Genomic DNA, 20,510 nt, shown 5'->3' with positions numbered 1-20,510 from the left:
GATTTCTAACACATTTGAGCATTTGTCCCCTTGTAAAACATGAACAACAAAAACTGTGGATGTGTATTTTCCCCCACTCTCTCTGCACTTGACCTGATGGAGGGAGCTCCCCAGGTCTCGTGTGATTAGGACACAGACCTAGGGAGTGACCTAAGTCCCTGCCCTATGGGCTCATGTGCTGGAGGGGACCGGGGAGAAGAGAGAGGCAGCTGGATCGGTTCAGTGGGGTTCGTGGGCATCTCGATCAGGGGTGGGCTCGGGGCAGGCATAGGCAGGCCAGCGAGCAATATGGAGGCTGCATGTGAAGGGAGCTGCGGTGGGAGGGGGCAGTGCAGGTTAGACTGTCCAAAGTGACGCTGGGACAGTGACCACTCACACAGAAATGGAGTTGGGTCCGTATGTAACATCGTAGTTAAGGAGACCTCCGGGAGCCCTGATCCTCGCTGGAGTACTGAAAACAAAAGCTGGTGTTTATGCTAAACTACTGGTTGCAATGACAACCCACTCCAGTACTCTTGCCTGGAAAATCCCATGAACAGAGGAGCCTGGTAGGCTACAGTCCATGGGGTCGCTAGGAGTCAGACACGACTGAGCAACTTCACTTTCACTTTTCACTTTCCTGCATTGGAGAAGGAAATGGCAACCCACTCCAGTGTTCTTGCCTGGAGAATCCCAGGGACGGGGGAGCCTGGTGGGCTGCCGTCTATGGGGTCACACAGGGTCGGACAGGACTGAAGCGACTTAGCAGCAGTAGCAGCAGCAGCGCAGCTCAACAGAGCTTCCTGCCGAGCAAGCCATTCATCTGTGTTGTCCGCACAGTGGCTCCCAGCTGCATTTTATACTGAATTTGTGTTTAAATAGCTACGGGTCTGGTGCCCACAGGCTGGACACAGGTCCACAGACAAGTGCCCAGGGAGTGATTCCACGCCCAATGCATATGGTGGAAAGTGAGTCTCTGACAGCCCATGTCACGGCTGTGTCACAGGCGTAAGGATAGAGGTGAGTCACAGCTCCAGGGTCTCTCCACACATGTCCGCCACTCCGGGGCACTCAGAGGAGCCGCTGGAGTCACTTCCACCTTGAATGAAAATGGAAATGCACCTTCAGGGAGGCAGCTGTAGGGACCAGTGGCCATGGGCGCACGGGCCTCTGATCTAAAACCTCTTTGGACTTAACGGCGATTGTGTGAAACACGCTGCCCCGGAAGGTGGTTCGTGGTCTGAACCTCTGCTCTCCTTCCAGCTGCCTTCGCCTTCGTTGTGTTGAAAGATGATGTGGGTGATGTGGACGTGGTGGTGAAGGAGCTCCGGTCAGTGGTGGCCGACAAGATCGCCAAGTACGCAGTGCCCGATCAGGTCCTGGTGAGTGGACGCCTCCCAGGGGCCACTGGGCTGCTGCTTTTCAGCCTCCTTTCTGCTTGCTACCATTGAGAGGGTGGCAGCAGGAGGTGGGTGAGGGGGTGGCTGCTGCATCCTCAGAGTGGGGGAGGAGATACAGTATCACCGTGGACAGCGCCCGGGCACTTAGGCCTGGCTGGGCTGCAGAGGGTCAGGCATTGTAAATAGAGGGGCCTCGGTCCGGACCAGATGTCCCTGGGCTGGTGGGGAGATGCCACCAGAGTCTGCCTGGGAGCCTTTGCTGGGGTGGGTTTTTGGGGAGGACTGGGCCATCTTCTCAGCCCCGCTGGCTTTTCAATCCTTTCAATACCAGCCCACGGCCTTCTTTAGCTGGGAGTTAGGCCTCCGAGGCAGGAGGGCCCAGCCTCACTTGGTGCCATATGAGTCACACTGTGGGCCTGGTGACCAGAGCTTCACCTCGACTCCCTGTCGATGAACAAGTTTCTTTCTAAGGACCGGCCACTGTTATAGGCCCTTCATGTATTGCCCTTCATGTATTGCCTTGACATTGAATGCCTGTGGTTGGATAATGTCAAATGCTAAATTTCAAACACTGAGCAAGATGACATTTTCCTCTCAAGCAGCTCCTACATCTTATGTTAGAAAAGCCAATTATGGTCCCAGCCAGGGGAGGAGACAAGGTGCCCCTCGAACACCTGGTTCTACTGTCACCCGAGAGCCCTCCCAGCTTAACTGGCGGGAGGAATGGGTGTCGGCAGTGAGGTCCACCAGGTATGGGTAGAGCCTCCACGGTAAAGATTCAGCTAACCCCCTGGCAGTGGATGGTTTCAGCTTTAGGTCCAGATGGAGGAGAACAAGGGCTTCCCAGGTAGAGCTAGTGATAAAGAACCCACGTGCCAATGCAGGAGATGTAACAGATGCGGGTTCGATTCCTGAGTTGGGAAGATCCCCTGGAGGAGGGCACAGCAACCCACTCCAGTATTCTTGCCTGGAGCATCCCATGGACAGAGGAGCCTGGCGGGCTGTAGTCCATGGGGTCGCAAAGAGTCAAACACGACTAAAGTAACTTAGGATGCACACTTGGAGAATAAAACCGGAGGCCACAGCCCCGCCACTCTCTGTATGGGGGGGCTGAACCTCAGCCATTCCTATTGGGTCCTCAGGGAGGGGTGTCTTCCTCCAGGACACCCTCATCTCAGTACAGCTGGACACTGGCTGGGAGTCTGAGCACCACCTAAAGGCTAATGCTGCACCTTCCCTGCCAGGTAGTGAAGCGTCTTCCAAAAACTCGGTCTGGAAAAGTCATGCGGAGGCTCCTGAGGAAGATTGTCATGGGCCGAGCTCAGGACCTGGGGGACACCACCACCCTGGAGGACCCTGGCGTCATCACGGAGATCCTGAGTGCCTACCAGGAGTACAAAGACAAGCGGGGAGGTGCCAAGTGATGGCTCTGCTGAGACCAGGCCCCTAATGCGTGCTCCTAGAGCACAGCTCCCGAGTCGGCTTGTTCCTAGACACCCCAGCAGAACCCAGGCTGCCCTCCTCGCGAAGCCTGAAGTCCCCGCCTCCCCTCCTGGGGACCCACGACAGGTCCTCGCCCAGGGCGAGCTTCCTCCCGCTTGTCCCGAATCTGGTTTCCTGGTGAAAAGTCCATCCCCCTGTCCCCTTGACAGCACAGGAAGGTGGAGCCCCTGTGTCTGCTCAGGTGGACTGGGAGCAAACAGCAGTCATGTTTCCTCCAGATGTTTCTAGAAACAAAAGGTGAAGATTTTATTTTTATACTTTTATATTTTAGAAGAAACATGGTGCCCACACACGTGCAGTGTATGCTGTACTTGTACACACTCTTCTTAACAGTTATGAAAAGCTCCTTTTTTGCCTCCGCTCGTGGGGAAGTGTGGCGGGCTGGAGGGTGCACTTTGGGTTACTGTTTGGCTTGTTGGAAATTTAAGTTGGAAATGTTTGTGCCTCTGTCTTAACACAGCTATCTTGAAACCTCTCAAGCCCACAGCATCTATTTTTGGTGTGTTTTCACTTCTCTTGGTTTGTGTGTGATGAAACCTAGCTGCTAGAAGCACCTGTGGGGATGAGTTCTGGTCGTGTGTGTGTGTGCAGGCTGTGGTCTGGGATGATTACCCTCCCCTGGCCTGGGACCCTCTTAGCTGCCGGTTGGTGTGCTCCACTCTTGGGGCTCTTCAGGGAAGCTGGGGACTCACTAATGCAACTGAAACTGGGTCCCTGCAAACCGCCCTACCTCCCTGCTCTGAGCCAGTCTTTCCCTTTGCCAATGTGCCTTGAGTCCTCTGGACTTAACAAAATGATGTGGACCGCTAGGCTGCAAAGGGTCTATTTATAGCCAAGTACATGAGGGCCCACTTGTGGATCAAGGGGAGGATGGCCTGCTGAGCTGGGTCCCGGAGAACAGGGAGGGCTGCCCCCACCCGGCCCTGTGCCCCACAGTGGGCGGTGCCCTGCAGGTGTACAGGTGTTCACAGGGCATTGGGTTGCTTAACACCTGCTGTGGCCATGCTGGGTGGCCAGGTGAGGATGGGTGGCCTCGGCTATAGCACATGGCTCTAACAAAACCACACACCTGCATCTGTGGTGTTTCACTGGACTTGGTTCATTATAGTCAGGGCACTACTTAGGAAATGACTTCGCTATAAACTGGGACAGTGACCAGGGCCTCAAAATGATCTGCAGGGCCGTTCAAATAAAGCTTTGTTTTGTTCATTCTCTTCTTTTTGTGGTGATGTTTTCTGATTAAAAAAATAAACTGTTATTCTTGGTTGCTGAATATAATCCTTGGAACAAAACTGGAAGAGACCCATTCACTCAAAAAAGAAAACTTAAAAAATTCACTGTCTTCCTGGAGGAAGTACAACTCCAGGAACCTCACCTATCTTAGGCTGTTATCTGGCTAACTTGATGTGTCTCTAGACCACGGTGCTGGCCAATCACTAGTTACACATGTCTAGTTAGATATGTTAAAAAAAAAAACAACTAAAAATGTAGTTTCTTGGTGGCACCAGCCAATAATGCTCAGGTTCCATGTGGCTGGGAGCTACCAGGCTGGATGACACAAATCCCTTGTCAGCTGTGGGGGCTGATCTAGAGCACAGAGCTAGAGGGGGCAGAAGCCCACCCAGGCAGCGCCCCCCACCCCACCCCGCCCTCTGCTGCCCAGAGATGGACAAGAGTTGTTTCCTTCGGTGGATGAGAGGCAGGCTTCAGAGAAAGACACATCGAACGGGTGCCCTGAGAGGTGGGGATGAGAAATGCTTCTCAGAGCTGGAGCCCGGTGGCCCAGGGACAGTGTCCCTCCGGAGCCCCCGGGCGTGGGGAGGAGGCTGGGAGGATGCTGAATTTATGAAGGCGGCTCACCAGGGAAAGACCAGGATCTACCTCTGGCTGCCTGGGAAGTCCCAACCACAGCAGTCTGGCCCCAGGCAGGGCAGTGGGAGAGGGTTACAGGCCAACTTTTAACAAGTCCAGTTGCCCAGCGTCCCCTTCTGGTAAAGCCACCCTGATTTCGGTCTCCTGGGGGCTTGTGACCATCATTCCCAGGGAAACCACGTACAAGCCTCTGTGTCCTTATCTTTTGAAGTAAAAGGCTGATTCAAGAGTTAATGATTGGGAAATGTGAAGATGTAGAAGCAAAGAATAGCTCTTGGGCTGTGACGGCAGAACTGAACTCTCAGTTCCTTGAAAGATATGGATAAACGTCTGACACACATTCCTAAGTTGTTTTTACAGGCAGTAGATCCCTTCTGCATGAAAACTGCTGATCCCAAGAACGCAGACCCTAGACTGGTTGAAACCAGAAGGCTGATACTTGAAACTCCACCTTGATGCCAACCAACCTAACTCCATGAGCTGATCCTGCCCTGCCCTCTAAACACTATAACACCTCCATACTCCCTCCAGGGGGGGTCACCTGGTCTTGAAGGCATTAGCCTACTCTGCCCCCCTTTGCCTGGCAAAGCAATAAAGCTACTCTTTCCTATTTCACCCAAAACGCAGTCTCCGAGTTTCTACTTGGCTCTGGGAAATAGGCCAAGTTTCGGCAACACTGGCATCACAGTCTTTGGCTGTGTGATGCATCTGGCCTCTAAGAGAACTTGGAGAGAGCTCCAGCAGAGCCTGCCTGGGACGGAGTGCGGCACACTGTCCTGCCTAACTCAGCCCCAGGCTTTGCTCCCTGCATTACCTGTCAAGACTGACGAAGACCCGACTTGGAGCCACCAACAGCAGAGAGCAGAGTGGAGATGGATGACTGATGGTGTGGAAGCAGAGCAGGGACCAGAAGGGACAGAAAGACCACTGTGCTGTGACGGCACGGCACATCCCGAGGTGACACAGGCACACCAGGACACATATGCTGGTCCCGGGTCACCCACAGTGGCTGCACTTGCGGAGCAGGAGTGGTAGTGTCAATTCTCACTCCACTGCCTCAGCCTGACTCTAGTGCAATTAATTCAAGTCCTCCCAGACTGACTTGCCCTCACCTCCAGCCCTCAAGATACCCCATGTCATTACGGAAATGCTTCCATGGGGCTTGCCTGGTGGTCCAGTGGTTAAGAGACTTGGCCTGCCATTGCAGAGGACATGGGTTTGATCCCTGGCCCAGGAAGATTCCATATGCTGTGGAGCAACTAAGCCCACATGCCACAACTGCACACACCTAGTGACGCGTGAGCACCGAGAGCCCATGCTCTGCAAGAGAGGCCAGCGCACCCCAACCAAGAGTAGCCCCATCTTGCTGCAACTAGAGAAAGCCAGAGAGTAGCAGTGAAGACCCAGCACGACCAAAAATAAATATGTGAGTTAAAACAAAAACAACAAAACCACTTCTGCTGCTGAAGGAGGCCCTGCCAGGTGCTCGACTCAGCCCACTTCACCCTCACGGCGCCTCCTGAATAGACACTTGTCCCCATTGGCAGAGGAGGTGGGAAGGTGGTGGAGTTGGGTTTGGATGGAGCCTGTCTGACTCCATCCTTGACCTCCATGCTCAGAACCCTCCTGAGAGAACTTAGGGGAGCATCAATATTTAACTTTTATAATTTTGAAGGCATCTTGTTGGCCTTTGAAATGCTATCTGGGATGGGGAGAGCCGAGGCAGGTGCAGGCCCACAATAAGCCTTCTGGGAGGCAGTGACTTTGGTGGGAGGAGGCAGGGTGCTGACCTCTAACCCAAGTTAAGGAGGTTTTTCCTTCATCATTGTTTGGGAATTCTGCTGCATAACAGGGTGAAACCAAGCAATCCTTTCTTGTTTGTGAACACCAGTTGTCTTTCGTTTCACAGTAATTCATTTCACAAATAAAACTTATTTATCCTGCTTGGGCTCCACAGAACTTCTTGAGTCTGTGGATTGATGTCCACCTGAACCAGTTTTAGAAATATCTCAGTCATTTATTGTATCTTTAAATATAATTTTTGTTATTCTCTCTTTTCTGAGAACACAGACGTCTCACGTTGCAATTTCTCATTCTCATTTCTCCCTGCCTTGGTCTCACCTGCCCTGAAGGAGCTGCGATAAAGGCTTGTATGTGACTTACTTAGGAATGTGATTCCAGGAACAAGTGTGAGGGATAAGGGTGTGAAACAGGAAGGCAGGCAATGGCAACCATTGCTGACCTTCCAGGACTCAGGAGTACTACACCTGGGTCTCTGAACTGGCTGGCCTCTCAATCTCCTCTAGACCTGTGAATGCACCTGGGGAAAAAGTGGCTGCCAGCCCTGGGCTCATCTTCCCAGGCCTCTGTCATTCCTGGATCTTGATCACCATACTGGGCTTAGTGGTGAGTTCATCGTTGTCCTCACTGTGGGTGTGAGTCTATCACCTAATCTGCCATCACAGGAATAGAAAGTCATGCATAATGTTCCTTACATGTGAAAGGTTCTGAATTCCAACATCCATTTCACTCAAGCATTTCCTATGAGTTACTGAGGTTGTTTACATGCTACTTTGTATTGTTTATTCCCTCCCAGTACAATGTTAAGTATGTGTGCGTGCGTGCTAAGTCGCTGCAGTCGTGTCCCATTCTTTGTGACCCCATGGACTGTAGCCCCCCAGGCTCTTCTGTCCATGGGATTCTCCAGGCAAGAATACTGGAATGGGTTGCCATGCCCTCCTCCAAGGAAGTTCCCAACCCGGGCACTGCACCTGCCACCTCTATGTCTCTTGCATCAGTATATTTCTGATTCCCGGATGATCTAATGTGCAGCTAAAGTTAAGAACTCCAGTCTTAAGGAGTGGTGGCACTGCAATCACAGCAACCCGCAGGGCATTTGTCACTGCTGCCTGGCAAACGTGTTTATTTTCACCCTCAGGTTATGCTTTTGGGTCCAGCTGCTAACACTGAAGGCCTCGAGACTGACTGTGGCATCTAGCTGCTGGGACAGTCCTCCTGGCCCAAATGACTTAAGAGCAAGCAACTGGGAAGGCAGCACCGCTGGAAGTGGGCCTCAGCCCCAGGCTCAGGGTGCAGCCATGAGTAGGTGGGGTGCTGCTCAACGCCCTACAATGTGCAGGTCAGCTCCTCCCTCTCTTCTCTCCAAAGAATTATCTGGCCCAAATTGTCAATAGTGCAGAGGTTGAGGAACCTGATCTAACCAACCAGGTGGCCCCATCCCCCCTTCCAGAAACAGGATGGCAGCTATCCTGGAGGGTATGGGGTGTGGGGGGTTCTGAGAAGAAACCACAACTAGCACTAACTTAAAAGGTTAGTGCTAATTTAGCTTTCTTACGACACTTAAACAGAAAAACAGGACTAAACTGTGGCGTGCAACATGCGGCTCTGCTTGTGCAGAGCACCAAAACCACTGACCCCTCCAGTGACTCTTCTGGTTACAAACTCTGACCCATCTTTGCCAAGACCATCTATGGTTAACTCCAGCCCAGACCCCTTGGAGACCCTTCCATTACACTGCTGTCTGGAGGAGACTCATGTGTCCTCTGATGCATTTCTTTGCTGAAGCAAGTTCAATAAACGTAAGTTTTTATTATTTTCTTGTACAGCCATATTCCTGTTTCCAGTTGGCGTGGAATACAAAAAACTCCATTGAGAGTGCCTTAGACACAAAGGTGTCCTGCTTGTAAAATTAGGGGAAGGATTTTCAGCAAATGACATGGGCCATGAGACAAAAATGGTTTTGGCCAAGTGGAGGTGAAGGAAAGCGGTATCAGAGAGACAAAAAATACTAGGGACAAAGGAAGGGAGGCACAGAATTAGAGACAGCAAGCAATCCTGAGTGTGTGAAACACAGGATTCAGGCCGGGAAGGATGCTCCAGACAGGCAGGAAGGGGCTCATCCTGTAGCTGTTAAAACCCATCCCTGGGACAGTGGCCGTCCTGGTGCATCAGCAAAGGAAGATGTTGCCCAGGTGTTAATTATATAACCTGGAACCCTGCAGACCTCGATTCACCAAGAACGCTTCATCTCCTCACCCTGGGTCTTGCAGATTTTTCTCGGGGGCAGTCGAGGGGGGTGGGTGTCTAACGCCCGCCACCCCCCCACCCCGCCCCACAACTCCCCAGCACCCAGAAAGGCCCGGGGAGCGCACTGGCCTGGGGACTGCCTTGTGGAGCAGCAAGGAAAGCGATTCTCAGGGCTTCATTCTGAGCGGTCTTTTCTGGAGACGCTGCACAGTAAAAGGACCCGGTTTCCTCTGCCGGAAAAGCCCCGTCCCATTGTCTTTCCCATCCCGTCCATCTTTCGCTCCTTCATTTGCCAAACGCCCCCACGAGCCCGCTGGTTCCCTTCGGCGCAACTGCTCCTCAACACCTCCAAGTGTCTGACTACCGGCTAGAGGCGACTCCCGGGAGGACCTCGTGCAAGCCCGTGGGCGGGCGCGGGCCTCGGCCTGCCCACCGCGTCCGGTAACAGACCCGGCGACACGCTTATAAACTGCCCACCGTCGCTGTGGCCGTCACAAAGACGGACACGACCAGCCGCCCTTTTCCAGGGCGTCTTTCCCTCAACCCCGCCAGTTCGGAAACGGCCCCGGGATTCCGGTGGGGGGCCGCGTCCCGCCCGCCACCCGTGGGGCCCGCCTCACGGTCAGATCGCACGTGAGGGGCCGGGGCCGCCGGGGGCGAAGACGCGGCAGTCCGGACCCCGGAAGCCGCCACCGCCTCTGGGATGTCGCGGTGGTTAGGACTCGCGCGAAAGAACCTCGCAGCTACCACCTCCCGGGAGGCCGCAAGGGGCGGGTCCTACGTCAGTCCCGCGCGCGCCCGAGCGGGGAGGCGGAGCCTCGGTCGTCACTTCCGCGCGCCGGGCGGGAGGTGGTCAGAGCGGGGAGCTGACCGGCGCCTCAGAACCATGACCGAGGCTGACGGGCTGCGGCAGCGCCGGCCCCTGCGGCCGCAGGTGGTCACGGACGACAACCGGACACCGGAGGCCAAGGGCGGCAGGTAGGCCGGGCCTGGAGCCGGGCTGTGCACCCAAGGCGGCGACAGCAGCTGGCGCCTCATTTAGTCCTCGGCAGCCTTGCTTCGCGGGTGGAAGCGGGCTCTCGCCGCGCGGTGCACCTGAGGCCCTTCGGCCCCGCCGCTGCGTCATTGCCCGGCCCCAGAGCCCCCCGGCCTCGGCCCTGCGGCACTTTGCCGCAGGGGCGTCCGCGGAGCCGCTTCCGCACCTGCCCTTCTCGGAAAGAGCGGGAAGCAGAAGGGACGTCGTTGGGCAATTTCTGTGAGGGTCCAGCCTTGCACGTTTTCCCGGTAGGGACGGACATGCATAGGGCTCCGGCGATGCTGGTGCCTGATAAAGGGTATATCAGATCTTCTCCCAACTTCGCTTCTTCTAACCTTCCCGAGTGTAAATATACATTGCTTTGTTAGCTAGAAACGGAAGCATAAGCCTTTAAAGTTCTGAAAATTCTCCTCTAAACTTTGTGCCCCGAGGGGCATAACTTTAGGTTTTTAAGAACTAAGAGGCCCCACATAGACCCAGGTTCAAAGTTTGGAACTGATTGACTTATATGTTGATGGTAATATTGGGATATTTTTTGCCGTGCCATTGGGTGTGGTACATACTGAATGCAGCACAGTTTTTGCTGAGAGAGACTGAATTTATTCCCTGATGCTAATGAAAGGAAGGAGTGTTTGGTCTCTAAAAATCCACGATTTTCGGAGAAGACTTTTTCACTAGCAAGAGTCCTGGGACCAGTGGAAAGATTGGGAATACACTCCTCTTTGTGGGGTGACCGGCCATTCTGCTTTGCTCTGGATTCTAGGGTGTAGGACTTTGAATGCTGACCGCAGGCAGACCACGACAAGTCGGTCACCCTTTTGACTCTGGATGTTGTGAGATCATCTGATGACTTAGGAGCCTTCAGAGCAGACAGGCTGGTACTAGCAGTGCTGTGCAACCGTGCCCACTCGTTGCCGCACACTTGTGCCCAGGAGACCGGTGGGCAGCCGGCCTGGGTCTGCTATGAGGCACAGGGCATTGAGCACCCAAGGGCAGTAGTTGGATGGGCCCAACTCTTAGCTGGGCCCTGTAGGCCCCAGAGCAGGGGGCAGAGTTAATTTAATTGTTTTTCAGTTTCTCTGGGATTTCCTCCTTAATGGCAGGGTTACTTTGTGTTCCAAAGTCCTCACCTGTTGCTAGTCTTCCCCTGGGTGCCTTTTGCTCTCTGTTGATTTAAGACATTTTCTTGGCTTTCCTGTGTTTCCCCTTCTCTACTTTGATCCTCTTCTGGGTCTTTGTAAGTCTGTTTCCTGTCACCCACCTTCCTTCCTATGTGTATATTGTAATTCTTTAGCTTTTTCTTAATTTTATCATTCAGTTTTCTAGTTTTCATTTCTTTTGTAGTGGTTTCTAGTAGTTCATCTGATTGTCATCTTGATTACCTTAAAATTTGAGGGTTCAATCTAAGAAAAAAAAGTATTATGTATAATGAGTGAAGGAAAGGAATCTGAAGGAAATAGAAATGTGATGGCTATATAGTAAACTTTAGATGTGCTGAACTTTAGAATAAAGAAAGGGCAATTTACAGAAGCAGGAAATTTGCTTCAGTTTACAGAAGTAGGACAATAGATTTTAGTGGATGGGACACTGAATGATACCTTGCCCAGTCTCCTGGCTTCTGGCATGAGTGGTGGCATTAGCTCTGTTTTACTGGTGAGGCCATTGAAGTCTTTGTGAGTGACGTGGTTTTTGTAAAGTTACAGAGGAATGGAGTCGCAAGAGACAGGAACACAAATGAAGGACAGAATTGGCTTCTGGACAGTGGGAAGTGTATTTTTAAAATCAGGTTTTGGAGATAATGTTCTATTTCAAAGTTGTTGAGTGTCTGCATCTAAACAGTAATCTTTTTTTGGCCGTGGCATGCAGGATCTTAGTTCCTTGTCCAGGGATTGAACCTGTGCCCCCTGCAGTGGAATTGCAGAGTGTTAACCACTGGACCACCAGGGAAGTCCCCAGTCCAGGTTTCTAATGATTGTCATTTGGCATCAGTTTCCCCACAGGTTTAAGAAGTTTATTGACAGAGTGATTGTAACCCAGAAAGGATTCCTTCCCTTTGGGAACATGGTTCTGTCTGAGAGGCGAGAACAACTGTTTAATGTCCATGTGTACTTGTTTAGGAGTGAAGAGTTGAAAAGTTACCAGCTTCTTTTTCAATAAGCTTCCAAAGGGTTTCAGACCAATTAAAAATCTCTCGTAGGTCCATTTTCCTTTTTAAGACTGAAGCATAAGGGAGGCAGTGGGGAGAGACAGCTGGGGCTGTCGTAATTCATGAGGTTGTGGGGAGCCAGGATTCCACAGTTTTCTCAGCCCTTCCCCTGGGTGTGTATTTTCAAATTGCTCTTTTACCATGTTTTCAATTTGGTGTCAGTGCTAAAACAATGCCTGCAGTCTCGGAGCCCTGGTTTAAAGGACTGGAAAGTGAACCAATGCAGGGCGTGGTCACTTGAAAGGACTGGGCCATTGTGCGTGAGTCTCAGGTTCCAGGGATCACCTCAGCACCCGGGGTTCCGGTCTCTCGTGGATTTGGGCTTGAAATCACAGGTCTGTGTTGATCTCATGGAGCGTGTGGGTGGGGACTTCAGTTTGTTCCTCGAGGCCTTGATGTCTTGTGTGCAGAAGCTATTAGAGGACACCCTTCGCCACATTTTGCCCCAGTAAATCCCATTTAACAGGATTTTGTAAGTTGTGACTGAGCCGTTGGTAGTTGTCAGATTCTGTGCATCCCAGGCATGGCTCTGAGGGTGCAGGTGTAGAGATGGCTTCCAGGTGTAGGGGTTGGGGCAAGCAAGCTGACCTCCCGGATGGCACCTGGGAGGGACGGGGCTGGCCTTCTGGGGTGTGTCAGCACAGACTGAAGAGAGTAGGATGGGCCTGTGCAGCACTTTGTTGGTGAAGATGGTTTGGATAAATGAAGGGTCCTTCAGATGAGTGGACGTAGTGCAGGTGTGCAGGGCTTCCCATGTGGCTCAAGTGGTGAAGGATAATCCACCAGCTAGTGTAGGAGACGCAGGCAGGAGACGCGGGCTCGAGCCTTGTGTTGGGAAGATTCCCTTGGAGGAGGAAATGGCAACCCACTCCAATATTCTTGCCTGGAGAATCCTGTGGATAGAGGGGCCTGGCGGGCTACAGTCCCTGAGGTTGCATAGAGTCAGACACGACTTTGAAATGGAGCACAGTGCAGTGTGTGGTCGGGCAGTTACAGAGCAGACGCAGAACTATAGTTGACTCTGAGTTCACAGGAGCCAGCAGTGAGATGGGCCGGCCAAAAAAGTTTATGAACCTTGGGCTACAATAATCGTGCTCCCAGAGCCTGGGTCAGGAGCTCTCTGACCTCACCTCCAGGACCTGTGCACCTGCCAGTTACAGACTCAGTGCCCAGGGTCGTGTGGCTCTCACCTGTGCCTGGAGCTCGTTGAGTCCTGTTTCCTCGGTTGCGTGGCTCTGCCCAGTTGCTTCTCCTGAAATCTCTGTGCAGAGTCCGTGGGCTTCAAACCCTCCCCACCCTCTGCCAGTCTGAGGCACTGCTCCTCTCTGTGCTGGTTGCTGCTTGTCTGGCCTTGCCCACCCCAGGCTGCATGGAGGGCAGGCACTTGACTGCTCTGCTCTCGGGGTGAGCTGCCTGCGGCACTTGCGCAGGTGGTCACGGAGTGCTTGTGGACTCCCAGGGGATACCGTCTGATGTGGCAGTCACTTGGCCGCATGTAACTAGTTAAATCTAAATTAATTAAAATGAACCAAAATTAAAAATTCACTTCCTTGTTTGTGTTATGTAGCGGGTTTGGGGATTGCTGAAGCTGATGAAGGAAACTGATATGGCTGTCAGGTGGCAGGAGCCACCTGAGCTTTGTGGGTGACACTGACAGGTTTGCGTGTGGGGGAGTCTCATAGGGGAGGGGACAAGAGGGGCTTCTGGGTCAAGGTGAGGGTCAGAGAGCTCCAAGGGCAGGAGTTGGGGTAGGAGTGGAGTTCAGTTCAGTTCAGTTCAGTCACTCAGTTATGTCTGACTTTTTGCGACCCCATGGACTGCAGCACGCCAGGCTTCCCTGTCCATCACTGACTCCCAGAGCTTGTTCAAACTCATGTCCATCGAGTTGATGATGCCATCCAACCATCTCATCCTCTGTCATCCCCTTCTCCTCCTGCCTTCAACCTTTCCCAAGGGTCTTTGAAGGAGTCAGTTCTTCCCATCAGGTGGCCAAAGTATTGGAGCTTCAGCTACAGCATCAGTCCTTCCAATGAATATTCAGTAGAAGTGGTGAGGCTCTGTTTTATTGAATGGTAGCCACTGTCTGGATGAAGCACAAACTGGAATCAAGATTCCCAGGAGAAATATCAATAACCTCAGATACGCAGATGATTTCACCCTTATGGCAGAAAGCGAAGAAGCACTAAAGAGCCTCTTGATGAAAGTGAAAGAGGAGAGTGAAGAAGTTGGCTTAAAACTCAACATTCAGAAAACTAAGATCATGGCATCTGGTCCCATCACTTCATGGCAAATAGATGGGGAAACAGTGGAAACAGTGACAGACTTTATTTTTGGGGGCTCCAAAATCACTGCAGATGGTGACTGCGGCCATGAAATTAAAAGACGCTTGCTCCTTGGAAGAAAAGTTATGACCAATCTAGATAGCATATTAAAAAGCAGACATTATTTTGTCAACAAAGGTCCGTCTAGTCAAAGCTATGGTTTTTCCAGTAGTCATGTATGGATGTGAGAGCTGGACTATAAAGAAAGCTGAGTGCCGAAGAATTGATGCTTTTGAGTTGTGGTGTTGGAGAAGACTCTTGAGAGTCCCTTGGACTGCAAGGAGATCCAACCAGCCCATCCTAAAGGAGATCAATCCTGAATATTCATTGGGAGGACTGATGCTGAAGCTGAAACTGCACTACTTTGGCCACCTGATGTGAAGAATTGACTCATTTGAAAAGACCCTGATGCTGGGAAAGATTGAAGGCAGGAAGAGAAGGGGACGACACAGGATGAGATGGTTGGATGGCATCACCGACTCAATGGACATGAGTTTGAGTAAACCCCGGGAGTTGGTGATGAACAGGGAGGCCTGGCGTGCTGCAGTCCATGGGGTCACAAAGAGTCAGACATGACTGAGCGACTGAACTGAACTGAGCCACTGTCTGGGGAGGTTTCACCAAGCACATAAAGCAGGCAGGCTCCGAATGGCTAAAAACTTCCGTGTTTGGGCCATTTGTCAAGTTACTGGATATGTAAAGTTGGAGTTTGATGGCCCTGCAGAGCTAGAGTCTCAGCCTGCAGTGAGGAAGTAAACAGCGTGGGGCCAAGCTGCCGGTTCTAAAACCTGACCCTGTACGGAGCTTTCCAGTAGGAACTGGCTGGTGGTCAGCCAGGGTGCTCATGGACTTCTTTCCCTGGAGAGGGGTTGGATCAGGTCAGCAGTGTCCAGCCGCACATCAGGAACAACTGGGGCTTGAGTCTGCCCGGCAGGTTGGAGTGTGTGGACACGAGGCTTTGCTGGAGTTCCGGCCACCTTTCTAGCTGCAAGCAGTCACTTTCTATCCAGGCTGGACTTCTCATTTTCCCCGTCGTAGGAAGGGGCAAGCAGGTCTTCAAGCACGCTGCCACAAGCTCCGAATCACATTCCTAAATTCAGATTTTAAAATGTACACTATCACATAGAAAAGGAGAGTTAGAACAGAGTCCAAGTTAGACAGGAAGGACCTGTTTTATGTGGAAATGTGTTTGGCAAGGAAAAGGGAAAGGGACACTTTGGCCAGTGTCACCACTTTTGTTGGTGAGTTTGCACAAGGCAGCTTCCCCCAGGGCCTGCAACTCTCTGCTGGGTGGGCGCGGGCTGATTGCATGAGCCCCCTTGGCAGGACGCCGTCCTTCCTCGTGGGCTCTAAGGGACAGTTTGTGCAGTGCCATGTGGCCCGCCCTTTGGGACTCTACTTTTGAAGGAACCACAGGACCACGTCATTCCTGCCCCAAGCCCTTGCAGACACCCTCTGCCCGTGTAGTCGCCGGCTGTGGTCGTCGCACTGACAGATCGGGCACCCAAGGAAGTCCTGAGTGGCGTGTGTCCCAGCCTCTGGACAGGCGGTCACTGACTTTTACTTTGTGGACATCTTTGTGGAGCTGTAATTCGCATATCAGTCACCAGTTTAGAATGTCCAATTCAGGGATTTTTAGCTTATTTAGAGAGATTTGCTAAAGGGACAAATCACCACAGTCTAAGTGAAGAACATTCTCATCACCGTTGACATCTTTTTGAGTTGGGGTACATAATGTAAAAGGAACCTCCTTAGAGTGCATACGGTTCAGCAATGTTTACTGTTGGGCAACCACCACTCTTGTCTAGTTTCAAAACTTGTCCTCGTCCCATGAAACTGCTTGTTGCCATTAAGTAACCCCTTCTCATCTCCCCTCCCAACAAGTGTCCCTTAGTAGGTGAGTGGAAAACTTCTGTGTTGTTGAGTGATGGAAGGCATGACAGGAAGTGCTGCCTTGGGCTTCTTCTGGGGTGAAGCGGGACACGTGGTGCTGAGCACAGGCTCACAGGGGCCACACTGGGTGTTTGTCTTCACCCCAGAATCCCCCAGGAGAGCAGACATGGTCAGCTTGTGCAGCGTGTTTGAAACCTGACTCTGGGCTCCGGGTCCAGGCATCTCCTCCTGTCCTCGGCAGGAGGTGTTAGTGGTGACCCTCCGTCCCGTCCTTCTGGCAGCGGACTGCCCACCCCCGGCCCACACATTTCTGCATTCTCAGTTGAAACTGTTGTCAAAAAGCAAATGAAACATTGCCCTTAGTTTGTCAGGTGTGAGTCCTAACTTTTTTCAAGTCAGCTTTTTTGGATAGAAAAAGATTTTCCACTTTAGGAGCTCAGGATTTTAATTTGCTCTAAGTTACTCTTCGGAGAAGGCAATGGCACCCCACTCCAGTACTCTTGCCTGGAGAATCCCAGGGACGGGGGAGCCTGGTGAGCTGCCATCTATGGGGTCGCACAGAGTCGGACATGACAGAAGCGACTTAGCAGCAGCAGCAGCAGCAAGTTACTCTTGGTTTCAGGTGTTAGTGAATCTGAACATCCTGATGCAGGCAAATAGTGATCCCGGCAGTTTATTTCTGAGCCGGAGGCTTCACGTGCTGCCTGGCCCACGAGTGAGTGAGGTCGTTTGTGAGGGTTGTTGGGGGGTGTTTCAGCCCCGGTGGTCATTTGTCCACACACTCTGCTTGAGGTCCCAGGCCACTGCCAGGTCTCCCCATGGCTTTTGAAGGGGTGGTCTGGAGGTGTGGCTTTGCAGGTTCTCCAGTGTCTGGAAATGGTTGGGTTTGGACCTTCAGGATGTTCTGCCTCTGTTTCCTTTGTGGATGTGTCTCTGATCCTTGCTGCTCTGAGCCTCGGTGGTCAGAGGTGGAGACGAGGGCGGCTCCTTCCCACAGCTTCACTCACACCTCTGTCACTTTGTGCTCATTGGTTCTTTGAGTTTACTGGCTTTTAGCATCTGCTGGAGGATCCAGGATACCGCTCATCAGACTACCTGGGAGGTAACTGTTGAGTGTTCCATACCCCAGAAGATTAAAAAAAGAACAAGGGCATGATTGCCATCCTAGCAAACAGTGCTGACCTTTAGTCACCGCCACGGAGGTGGTGCCCTCGAAAGGGGCAGGCCGGGTGGGAGGGCTGCCCCTGCCCAGAGGGCTGAGGGTGCAGCCAGTCGGTCTGAGCCCCGCGGATGCCTTCATGTGCTTTGTGTCTGGCAGCTCCTTTAGCGGCAGAGTATTCCGAGCCACCTTCCTCATGCTGGCAGCCTTCCTCACCATCCCCCTGCTTGGCGCCCTGGTGCTGCTGGACTCGCCTATAGACCCGGAGCCTCTCAGGTGAGTAGCCGCGCAGCTCGGGCAGGGTGGGTGGCGCTGCTCGACAAAATTGGGCTGAGAGCTTCTTGGCTAATAAATCAACCTGCTCTGCAGGGTGGGTTATGCCGAGCAGGAGAGAGCGTGAGCTCGTTAGTGCCTGTGGTCCGTGTTGAATCAGGTGTTACACAACATGTGCCCAGTGTTATGCATGCTACTCTTTCAAAAACAGAACTGTGCAAACCAACATTAAAAACTAGAAAAATCCCAAACAAGAGAAGCTTAAGTGTTAGAGGTGATTAACCTGAATTCATTTGAAGTGTTGAGAGCACAGACACACAAACGAAGGTTAAGTTCAAGTTGCCATGTTTAAATTTTTTAAGTAGCTGCTTTTTAAAAATTATTGATAAGTGCTATTTGGCAGTCACAACTATGTTTCCTGAAGTAAGGATTTACTTACTTCAGTAGTAGTTGATTTTTAATAAACCTTGTATAATAATTACTGTTCTATTTTTCCTAAATTACCCTTCATCAGTGGGGATATGTAGGTAATGGAGTCCATCATAACTTGAAAAACTAGTGTGCACCTCAGGTCTCGTGAAGGTATTCACATTTGTAGTTACAGTCACGCAGAGCCAGGCTCCTCTTGATGTGATTGTTCATGACGTCAAGGGCTGTGCAGTCTGGTTTCCCCTCAGAGCTGCTCAGGGTGGTGAAGCTGCCTGAAGTTTGCTGTGAGTTCATGTAAAGTTGAAAAGTTCAGATAAGAACCCCGTCTCAGCATAGAGGGAAGCTAACAGGTGTAACTGAATGATGTGTTGTTTTCTGAGTGAGAGTGGAGGCTTCACAGTGGGCAGTGTGTTGGGCGTCCTCTCTCTGAAGGTCTCCCTCCTGCCAGCCCCCGTCACTGTGTAGAAGGAGGTGGCTAAACTGGCCTCAAATGCAGACTGCCTGGGCCTTTCTGCTAATCCAGTGTGCCAGGTGGGAGTGAGATTTGTGTCCAAAGCTGGGGGTTGAAACCTGGGCTGGAGAGCTGGCCATGGAGAGTGAGGTGGTGGGGAGCAGGTGGACATACGGCTTCTAAGGGGACCCAAGACCTTTGATCTCAGTAGAGGTCGTTAATCGTGCCAAGAGTGGTGAAGAAATTCAGGGGAAAGGTAATGTGACGTCCCAGCAGCCCGGAGAGGAGCCAGGTCAGGAAGGCTTTGAGGCTGTGCAGAACGAGCCTTGTCGGTGGAGTAGATGTGCCTGGTGAGGAGAAACCCATAGAAACCGGCGTGGCTGATGGGTCTCTCCTGGGCTCAGAGTTGGGGAATGACTGGCTCCCGCTTTGGGGGTGTGGGCCCCCGAAGCCAGAACGAAGGCAGAAGACGCAGACAGTGAGAATGGGAATGAACTGAGGTTTGGGGAATAGTACTGGTAACAACAGCAAAAAGGTCTTCTGTGAAACTCTGATCAGAGCAGAAAGAGCAAGGAAAGGGGCGGACACTGCCTGGGATGAGCGGTGCCGGCTCCATGCTGGCGGCTCAGCTCAGGGGGTGCCTGGGGGCTCTGCCTTCAGGAGACCCAGGAAATCAGCGGACAGACAGACCTGGAGGGCCCAGGACTGGGGGAGACCCTCCCAGGTGGCTGGTTATGCAGATGGTGGCAGCCTTTTAGCGAGCTGAGTCACCAGGGAGGCCGCCAGGCTTGGCCAGACCGTGCTGTGCACAGCAGCCTTCTTTTCCTCGTTAGGAAGAGCTGGGGCTGGTGGACATGACACCTGTGATGTCCTGATTCCTGGAGGGTGTTGCCCAGCGTCTGTTGGGACACATGGGTTCCCAGAGGTGGGATCACAGCAGTGTCATCAGGCGTGGATGACGTGGGCTCAGGAATATCCGCTTGGTGGATATTCCCTCCTTACCACAGGGGAGTGTCCACCTGTGGAGCCAGAGAGTTGGGATGGGGGCGGGGGGAGGGGCATTCTACAGGTTTCCTGAGCATCTGTGAGGAGCCCGGGCTGTCTCCCTGCCTGAGGGTCGGGGGCATGGGCCACCATCCTGCTCCCTCCCCCACAGGTCTCGTGGGCCTTGCCCAAGTTTTATTTCTGTGTGTTTCTGTTTGCCCCTCACATCCCTGACTACCCATAGCACTTTGTTGCTGCTTTTTATTTATTATCTTTGAGTTTTACAGTTTTACCCTGTTAATAAAATGCAAATTTTTGACAGTTAACGGTAATAGCTTTCAGTTGCTAGAAGAGTTACTGTCCCTGTTGGTTTTTAAAATCATAGGCACACAGGAAGCTTGGGGCTGGTGCACTGGAATGACCCAGAGGGATGGTATGGGGAGGGAGGAGAGAGGGGGGTTCAGGATTAGGAACATGTGTACACCCGTGGCGGATTCATGTTGATGTATGGCAAAACCAATACAATATTGTAAAGTAAAAAAAAATAAAAAAATAAAAACAAACAAAAAAAATAAAATCACAGGCACAAAATCTCTTCTCTACAACACTACTGTGTCTTTTATGTTAAATTTTACAGTAACTGAAATATGTTTTAAATATGACAGAAACGGTCCTGTCTTTTCATGAAAACTCATGTTTCTGTTCCTTTCTGGATGGAAACCCAGTCCTTCCCCAGAGCGGGCAGTGGAGGCCGCAGTGACCGCTGCTGAGTCGAGGCCACTGGCCATGTCCTGGCCCCATGCTTGTGAGACATACTCACAGCTGGTGGGGACATTTTTATCAGTTTGATTTCAGAAGAAAGATTAAAGAATGACCCTAATCAGATAGAAAGAACCATGGGGAGAAACAGGAGAAAACCGGGAACTGAGCATAGGTGGTGACTGAGTTTAGGAGAGT

At 52.0% G+C, this 20,510-nt stretch overlaps 2 protein-coding genes across 6 annotated transcripts in view; both read left to right on the top strand.

Annotated features, from left to right (window-relative positions):
• ACSS1 (acyl-CoA synthetase short chain family member 1) overlaps positions 1 to 4,091 on the top strand; it is a 45,008-nt gene extending 40,917 nt beyond the window's left edge. For all 3 annotated transcript variants that reach the window (XR_011570078.1, XM_070801078.1, XM_070801077.1), the window contains 2 exons: positions 1,243 to 1,361; positions 2,624 to 4,091. Coding sequence is in view for 2 of the 3 variants with exons in the window: in XM_070801078.1 (XP_070657179.1) it covers positions 1,243 to 1,361; positions 2,624 to 2,803 (299 nt within the window). In the remaining variant the exon portion in view is untranslated. The remainder of the gene's footprint in view (positions 1 to 1,242; positions 1,362 to 2,623) is intronic.
• Positions 4,092 to 9,619: 5,528 nt separating this feature from the next.
• The window catches only part of APMAP (adipocyte plasma membrane associated protein), a 30,410-nt gene continuing 19,519 nt past the window's right edge, over positions 9,620 to 20,510 (top strand). For all 3 annotated transcript variants that reach the window (XM_070801080.1, XM_070801079.1, XM_019973272.2), the window contains exons 1-2: positions 9,620 to 9,779; positions 17,576 to 17,692. In XM_070801080.1, the coding sequence (XP_070657181.1) occupies positions 9,688 to 9,779; positions 17,576 to 17,692 (209 nt within the window). In that variant the 5' untranslated portion in view covers positions 9,620 to 9,687. The remainder of the gene's footprint in view (positions 9,780 to 17,575; positions 17,693 to 20,510) is intronic.

This window comes from Bos indicus, chromosome 13 (genome assembly GCF_029378745.1).
Source record: "Bos indicus isolate NIAB-ARS_2022 breed Sahiwal x Tharparkar chromosome 13, NIAB-ARS_B.indTharparkar_mat_pri_1.0, whole genome shotgun sequence".
Lineage (NCBI taxonomy): Eukaryota > Metazoa > Chordata > Mammalia > Artiodactyla > Bovidae > Bos > Bos indicus.
The sequence above is the reverse complement of the archived record's forward strand: the minus strand, read 5'-3'. Positions and strand labels throughout refer to the sequence as shown.